Here is an 8964-nt window from a genome sequence, read left to right as displayed (position 1 = left end):
TTCAGTTTCATTCACTGGCTTCATATCTATGAAGCTTGAATGGGTTAACTTTTATTTCTTAAAACCTTAGACAAAGTGTTTGGTAAATGCATTCTGCTCTTAAGAGCAGATGGTCGGACAACTTCAATACTTCATCAGATTGTCTGTATGTGAGTCAAATTATGTGCAGTGTGTGTGTAAAATCAGAGGCTGCAGATGCACAAAGCTGCAGGATGAGGGATAGAGGTACTGACTGATAATAAAGGACTTATTCTACACACAGCTGAATGACACTAATGGAAACAATGTGAATTATTAGTAGTAGTAGCAGTAATAAAATATTTAACACTTGTATACTACATTTTTTTTAATATACTTTAATTTAAGCTCAAAAATTAAAAGTATAATCATCATAGCTTTTGCAAACTTAAATTATATTTCTAATCCACTAATGTATTCTACATTTTGACCTGGGACATGCTACTCAACACTGTTTGCTCAAGATCTGAGCTTTTTCTTTTCTGAGGCAAAAACACTGACAGTGGGAAAGAGTTTAACACATTATGATACACATTTATTAATCACATTGGAATAAACAGCAAGTCACACTGTCTGTTATCACCTACATCACTTTGTGGCGATGAATCATTATCAGGCCATATATGTACAAAATAAATATGTTCACATGTATGAGAGAGAAGTCAGTCTCTGCGTCATTGTGCTGATAAAGATTTTGGAGTGACAAGATGTCCTGATTCCTTCTGCTCTCTAATGCTGCACCTTCATGTCTCAGAATCAGAAAATGAGGCCCAGATAGACAGTGGAGTGTCAGTGATTATTGTTGTGCACCTTTGTCTATGGTTCTGTCCTTCTCTCTTTACTGTTATGAATTGGCACTATACAAATAAAACTGAATTTAATTGAATGTAATTGAATTCATAACACTGATATCCATTTACTGCAGAGCCAGTGTGCTGTATGTAACATCCTCATCTGCTGCTTCAACCTGTTGGAGAACAGAAGCAAAATGAAAAAGCAAGAATAAAGATTAAAACTGACCTGAAAGCTGTATTATTATAACTTTTTGATCACAGAGATGCTGAATCAAATACAGATACTGGTTAGAATGATACTGCATATGAGGGTGTTTGTAATATTACAGAAGTTACATCAATCTGTAATGGTGCATTGCTGTTCTGCAGAGGGACAGAACAGTATATTTAAATATGATACATTTTAAAACCTGATATCACCGTGGTTACCTTGACAAGAGCTTTTCTCTTAAACTCCACAGCACTGTATGATACTTCCTCTTCAACCTGTGAAAAAGGAGCAAACCACATGTCAGAGGAGTGAAATGAATTGTTTACAGAATCAAACTATTCATTCTATCACGATCATGCATTTTCCTGTGCTACATCGTTGCAGCGGGCTTGCTTGTGTAATTAAGTAAGGTCCAATGAGAGCTTTACCAGATTTCATTATATTAACAGACAACGCCACCTTAGGACTTTCACCTACAGAATATACAGTAAGAGTGGCAGTACTGTACCACCTACTGTAAATTTCTACCATTTAGTGTTAAAAACAGTCAGATCGCAGGAAAGCAATGGAAAACGAGAGACAAAAGTACAAAAATTACAACAGAATCGAAAATGAGGCAGAAATGCAATGAAAGGGCGAACATGAAGAGAACACTACAGGAGATTCAAGACTTCCAAAAAGAGCCAGCTGGGGGATATTAAAGATGAACTCAACCAAACAAACCAGCGAATCTTGGAAGCAGAAGAACACACTGATATGTATACAAACAATATATTGATGTGAAACGAATGCTGAAGGAATGGACCCCAGACCCCCTACCCAGCCAGATTAAGAGTCTTCTACAAGGATGGGACGCAGGCGATTCCAGAGGATCCAGTCGAGAGAATGAATCACCAGACATGGCATACGGCACAATTAATGAAAGACATAGGTTTAATAGATAAATGGAGAGAAATGAACCCTAATGTAAGGAAATACACACATTACTCTACCCCTCATTCAGCATATACTAGACTCGATTACTTCATTATCTTTAGTAAAGATGGACCAAGGCTTATGGACTCAACTGACTTCAGTGACCATGCCCCTATATATTACCATCGATCTGGAGAACTGCCAGAGAAATACAACATGGAGGTTTAATTCAAGCTTTCTTAATGACTCCTCAATGAGCAATGAAATTCAAATGTGTACAAAAGAAAATGATTATGGAGAAATATCGACACCTATGGTATGGTGTTTTGGGTTTTACATTCATACATATACAGCTCTCCTTCCACTCACACAGACATTGCAGACATACTGATTTGCTGACAGACAAAAAACAGTTTATTATTATTTTGCATGTACTTAATTAAATTGAGTTAACTATTCGCAGACTGTGTGGTCTCCCTCTTTTGTCACACACTTTTGAGCCAGGCTGTCACAAAATGGGGGCTCGTTTTCCTTTGTTTGGTAAGTTTTCTAATGTTCAGTAGAACCTTATTTGTAATTTGCTGGTATTCTTTTGTCATCTCTATTCTCCCACTTATCTGCTTAGGTTAAGGTTTGGGGCTACCTGCAGAAGATGGTAAAGAGTGAATTTGTTCCAGATTTAGTTTTGTATGATCCAAGTTGGTAGTCTGGGTATTAGAGCTGCTAACAATCAGTTTTGGGAGGCTGTATAGTCTAGAGTTTTGGTTACTAGTTGAGATTGAGCGTAGTTTGTCTGTGTATCAGAGGTTTGGTTAAGGTCCCTATAGTAAAGCAACAAAGCCAAGGCCTTTTAGAGTTAGAGCTTTAGTGCTGTCTTGTGTAGGGCTGGAGACAGTTTTTGGACATTTTGAGCCATTGTGACAGAGGTGATTGTTTGGAGTGCACATGTGGAAACTGGAGCTTTCTCTAGTAGGATGAAGGAATGTTTCTCCTTTGGGATTAGTTCCTAAAATCATTGTAGTGTTGCAGTGAAAATGGTTAGAGCAGTTGTCTCGGGGGCACATTCTAGACTCGAGCGGGTCGCTGTTGTGCAGTGGCCGTCCTCGCTCTGGTGGTTTGTAGTGCATAAATAATAAATACACACTGTAAGTTACTGCATGAAGACCAGGTTTGAGATTAGTATGTTTTTGGGTAGGGAGTTAGTGGGAAAACTCTAATTGTATGGCATCGCATTGATCAAAACTATACTTTTATGGCTACTTTTGCTAGTTTTGTTCAGTCTCCATCTGAGGAGCTTTTGAAAAAAAGCAACTTTTGAAGCTAGTTGAGCATTATGATGTTGAGAGAAAAACAGTTAAAGGGGGAAATTAAAGGGTCGTTGAGGGCTGCTTTAATGGAAAATGGAGTTCTGCCGGTTACTTTGCAGTGTCTGTGAGTCTGTGGTTTCTTCTCCAGGTTTAACTTTTGAGCAGCAAAAAGAGTTGTTTCTTTTGTAAATGGAGAGGGATAAAATAGGCATAGAAAAGGAACGACTATGGCAGTCTTTGGAAAAGGAAAAACTAGAGTTACAGCACTTCAGGTTAAAGCTAATTAGGGAATGTAAGATGTCAGGTTACACTGACACTCAGGGTCCATATGACTCTGGGTCATCTGTATCTCAATGTTTGAAAATGTTTGATGTGGTGGGTAACTTGCGTTTTTTGCCAAAATTTGATGAAAGATCCAGACACTTTTTTTTCTCCCTTTTTGAACGTTTCACTAATGCTAGCAGTTGGCCTGATGCTGACCGTGTAGTGATGTTGCAATCGGTACTGACAGGCAAAGCCCAAGAAGTTTATTCAGTGCTCAGTGCAGCTGACAGCCAAGTATATTCTACTGTATGTTCTCAGAGGCAATTTTAAAGACTTATGAGTTGGTACCAGAGGCCTATGGGCTGTTCAGATGTCGAGTTTGCAAGGGACTTAACTAAACATTTCAACAGGTGGTGTTCAGCAACGGAGGTCACTACTTTTAAAGATCTGGGTGATCTGATGGTGCTAGAGCAGTTTAAAGATTGTATTCCATCTGAGGTTGTCACTCATATTGCTGAGCGTGGTGTAGAAAGTGCCTCTGAAGCTGCTATTCTGGCAGATGAATATGTGTTGGCACATAAAAGAAAATTTGGAACAAATTATGTTTCAGATAATGCTAAAGCTAATGGTCATTCTGCTAAATGTTCTTGGTCATCCTGTTGTTCAAATAGTGGTACCAACTAAGTATCGAAATCAAGTGTTGAAGTGTTCTCATGAACAGACAGGGCATTTGGGGGTTAGGAAAACATATGGTCACGTGTTGCATTTTTTCTTTTGGCCTCAGCTTAAAGCGTGATGTGGCAGCTTACATTAAGACGTGCCATACATACTGTCAAGTAACATGCTTTGTTTGAATGACTGGCAGATGGAAATTTAACAGTAAACTTAGCAAAATGTGAGTTTGCAAAAGCTACTGTGACATATCTTGGTAAGGTTGTAGGTCAGGGTCATGTGAGGCCTGTTTCTGCCAAAGTTTCCACCACTGATGAGTTTCCTGTACACACTACTAAGAAGGAACAAATGAGGTTTTTCATAGAAAGCAAGCAGGATAAGATCCGAACAGTATTCGAATCATTTTACAAACTACTATACTCTAGAGTGCAAGAACACTAAGAAGAACGAATTGATTCTTTTTTTGGAGGCCCTAGAACTGCCAGTTAGGACTGGAAGATCAAAATAAGGCTCTAAGTACAGAAATAACTGCAGCTTACAATGGTACAAAACAACTAATAAGTCATGCCTGCTAGCCACATGCAACTGGGCTCTGAAGAAAGCAGAACACACTAACGATAATGGTAATTCTCAGTGTTGGAGGAAGTGTCGCTGTTAAGCAGCTAACCACTATCATGTTTTCTGAGAATGTCAGATGACGAATGATGGGCCTACCATACATAATTGGATAGGTGTTGAATGGGTTGGATTTATCCAACCCATGAGACCCAATTTGGTTAAGCTATTGAACTGAAGGAACATCCACTATCTATGTATTTATTTACTTTTATTTTCTCTGTTGTATCTTCTTGAATAAAAAATATTGACAGTTTTTATTTATTTTGTTTGTTTAGTTTTTCCCCCTTTCTCTTTCCCTCTCTGGATGTGTATAGTTATGGTATGTCCTTTTATTATAGCCACTAAAATGAAAGGAAAGACTATGGACCAAACTAAATGATAATTAGGTTGTGAAACCATATTAAGGGTACAAGATATATTACTACTTTTCCTTTATTGTACCTTTTGTCTTCCTATAATCCTCCTGAGACCCGGGGTTTTTTCATATAAATGGAGTGTTGGGGTGGTAAAAAACACAGATTTTTTTTTTCTTCATAATTTCATTCATGTTTTATAACATGTGCACTGTAGTGTACAACAGGACTTCATTTATCTCAACCCTAAAACATTAACAGAATTTAAAATCTGGCCAGATATCAACACAACACACACTGACTGCATAAAAACTTCACAAAAACATAAACTCAGTCAGGGTCAAATACACATACAACTCATTCAACTTTTCACTGGCCATAGACCTAGGATGAACATTTGGTTTGCCAGTTCACAAATACCAATTCATTTGTGATATGTGAGGAAGCACTGTGACTTTTTGGTGACACACAGGAACATGTCACATTTAACACATCTCACATAGGTTCTACTAGTGCACCCAGGCATTCTGCATCTGGAAGGACTTGGACTGGTGACCATTTCAGGCAAGTGGATCGCACCATATTTTCAGATTCTCTCATCTGGGTGCGGCTTCCTTTTCTTCAGTGTTGGAGTGAATTCTTCATCACTTGAGTCACTCCGGTCTTGTGCACATGCTTGTCCCTGGGTTATCAGTTCTTCAGCCAAGAGGAGTTTGAACTCCAGGTACTGGGCAGTATCCTTTGCAGGTCTTTGCAAGACCTGGCTGTCTTGCCGATACTGAAGCCACGAGTTAGTAATGGCCAAATCAGTGAAGTGGAGCATCGTGCGGACCGTCCACTTCTTCGTCCGGCTGGACATTCTGTAGAAGCTGAGCATGAAATCGCACATGTCAACCCCTCCCATGTTGCTGTTATATTCTGCAACCACTGTAGGTCTTGGGACTTCAACTTGCCTCTTTTCTTGCTTTGACCATCTGATGCAGGTATCCTGGGGCTCAATCCCATGGGCGGTTGATGCCATGACAACAGGCTTGTTGTCCATCCATTTGGTGACTGCTATCTCATCAGGTCTCTGTACGATCATTTCTGATGACCCTCTTGGTTTTTTGCTCAGGATCTTGTCAGCAGTGAAGTCGCACTCTTTTGGGATTCGATTCTTTTGAATTGTTCCTATAGCAGGCAGGCCCCTTTCCCGAAGAGGAAGGCAAAATTAACATGTTACATTGTTAACCCTCCTGTTATATTGGTTTCTCAGGAACAGCAATGGTGTTTGTGAGTCAGAAAAAGAGAGAGAGAGAGAGAGAGAGAGAGAGAGAGAGAGAGAGAGAGAGAGAGAGAGAGAGAGACAGACAGAGAGAGAGACAGAGAGAGATCAATTTGACCCGCAACATAACAGGAGCGTTAAAGGGATGGTTCACTTACAACACATTTAGGCTATAACATTGAGTCTATACATGTATCAAATGAATTTTGCCAAAACATCTTTGTAGGTTTTCTTAGCTTTTTTGCTCTGATTATCTGATTATCCCTACATGGTAGTTTTGGCTCATAGAGGACGACGGCAAACTTTAGCTGGCCCTGGGTCTTGGTCAACTTCCGCTGGCTCTGTGTCTTGGTCATCTTCATCTGATTCATTATCTGGGTTCTCACCCTCTCCTGTCTTGCTCACTGGACTCTCATCTTCAGAGAACTCTATGTCTGAATCTCCCTCAATGATTCTGTAAAGTATTCTTTCTGCCTCTGACAAAGAGCTGTCTACTAAAAAAAGAGAAATAATCATGAGTACAAAGTCCCGATGTACACTACAGTGTACATTCATTAATCAGTAAAGTTTGGTATGAAACTAAGCAAGTTCAGCTCTGAAAACTCACTCAAATTACTCCTTAGATGTTTCCTCACTAAAAGCAATCAAAATATAACACTCAAAATCATGTTAAATTAAAATTTGATGCTTACCTTTCTTTCTTCCATAAAATGTGTCCGTGGTAAATCAACCTGTAGGCTACTTGTATAGCACCTTTCTAGTCTTCCAACCACTCAAAGCGCTTTTACACTATGTGCCACATTCACCCTTTCACACACACGGCAAAGTCCATCAAACAGAAACTAACATACACATTCACACACCGGTATCGGGAGCAATTTGGGGTTCAGTATCTTGCTCAAGGATACTTCGATATGTGGCACCAGGAGCCGGGGATCAAACCCACAACCTTCCTATTAAGGATTGACCCGCTCTGCCTCTGAGCCACAGCCGCCGTGCTGATGCCAGCCATTTTGAAAAGACAGGAAAAGGGAAGTTGGCAAGGCCACACCCCCACACATGGGGTATCAATTTAAAGCTACAGTTGTCCACTGTAAGAAACATCAGGACTTGGTAAAGTGGTATGTACAGTATTAGAGTTATGTGCAAAACTTGAATGTGCACTACAGTGTACAAAAATGAATTACCAGGTCTCAAGAGGATATACTCATCTATATTGTTACTTTGCATGTAATAATATAGTTTTTTGTGAAATGAAAAAAAATACATTATATATACATATATAATTTACATAAATATTTTTATATTGAAGATATCTTCACGTGTCTCAATAGAAATCTCTTAATTTAGGGGAGAGGCTGCAGCTAAGTGCAGCCGGCATAATTAAGTGCAAACAGCCTGCAAACTATGCCCTGTAACACAACAACAACAAAAAAGGAAAAAAATAACTGAACTACTAACAAACAGCAAAAAAAAAGTACACTAGGGGAGGGAAAAGTTCACAAGAGAAAAATACACCCAATATGCCGTGGACAAATCCCACTGCAACCACTGCTCAACATATTGCACTTAATATGGTTCCTGAGCAATGCACTATATTCCCAGCAAATGCTGTACAGTAACAGCTACCCTGAGCAGCGAGCTAGAATAAACAAATGAAAATCAAAACCAAAAATGAAGGTAAACTAAATTAATACAAAACCGCAACTGAGTAAGTAAAACAAATATAAAGACTTGTTGATGTTTCAGAAAGGTTTTGAGGAGAAAAATACTAAAAAAAACAGAATCTTGATCCATATTTGATCAGCACTGGCTAGTTTGACAGTGTTATCTGAGTTTTGTTGGTTGCTCCGGACAGACCTGTCAATCACAAGGTAGCCATACCCTAAAGCATACCCTGCTTTATAGTTTATTTTACTCTAAATGGGACCATAGTTTACTAAATGATCATTATGCTGTATGAAGACTTAAAACTAGAGACTATAAACTCATTAGTTCTTTTTGCAGCCTATGGAGCTGCCCTCTGCTGGCCATTAGAAAGAATTCAGGTTTAAGACACTTATTCATTGGCCTCACTTCTCTAAACTGGAAGCTCTGTCCACTGATTATGTTCTGTTAGTGAAAATAACGCAATGCATGCAAATAATGTGTGAATGTGTGTGTGATTGCCCGACACTGCAGTGTAAACACAAAGGATGATGATGGCAGCTCTGGCTCTATACTGAGGAACCTTACAGCCTTTGTTGTAAAAAGATAATATAAATCATCATATCTTACCGCTGTTGCAGCTGATGCTGGTGCTTTGGTCTGTTCTAAAAGTGAAACAGTAAAACCTCCTGTTACTGACTCTCATTGTGCAATGACAATGCTGCACACGTCTACACTTCAATTAAAAACAGTCCAAATATTGATGATTGGATTCATGAAAGCTCAGAATAGACTTACTGTGTCTTCTCAACATGAACCAGATGAACGAGGCCACCATTAGAATGAAGATCAACAAACTCAAAGGGATGATGAAAGCTCTGCAACAACAGTTTGAATCAAT

At 39.1% G+C, this 8964-nt stretch overlaps 2 protein-coding genes across 4 annotated transcripts in view; both read right to left on the bottom strand.

The window, feature by feature from the left end:
• LOC127372797 (polymeric immunoglobulin receptor-like) overlaps positions 1 to 8964 on the bottom strand; it is a 40899-nt gene that overhangs the window by 16964 nt on the left and 14971 nt on the right. The window lies entirely within an intron of this gene.
• Positions 532 to 8964, bottom strand: part of LOC127372796 (polymeric immunoglobulin receptor-like) — a 44447-nt gene continuing 36014 nt past the window's right edge. The window contains exons 5-8 of the mRNA XM_051416605.1: positions 8862 to 8941; positions 8694 to 8728; positions 1242 to 1298; positions 532 to 985 (exon numbers count right to left, since the gene is read on the bottom strand). Coding sequence (XP_051272565.1) covers positions 935 to 985; positions 1242 to 1298; positions 8694 to 8728; positions 8862 to 8941 — 223 coding nt within the window. The 3' untranslated portion in view covers positions 532 to 934. The remainder of the gene's footprint in view (positions 986 to 1241; positions 1299 to 8693; positions 8729 to 8861; positions 8942 to 8964) is intronic.

Source organism: Dicentrarchus labrax, unplaced genomic scaffold (assembly GCF_905237075.1).
Source record: "Dicentrarchus labrax unplaced genomic scaffold, dlabrax2021, whole genome shotgun sequence".
NCBI lineage: Eukaryota > Metazoa > Chordata > Actinopteri > Moronidae > Dicentrarchus > Dicentrarchus labrax.
Note: the sequence above shows the minus strand (reverse complement) of the source record. Positions and strands in the feature narration are given on the sequence as shown.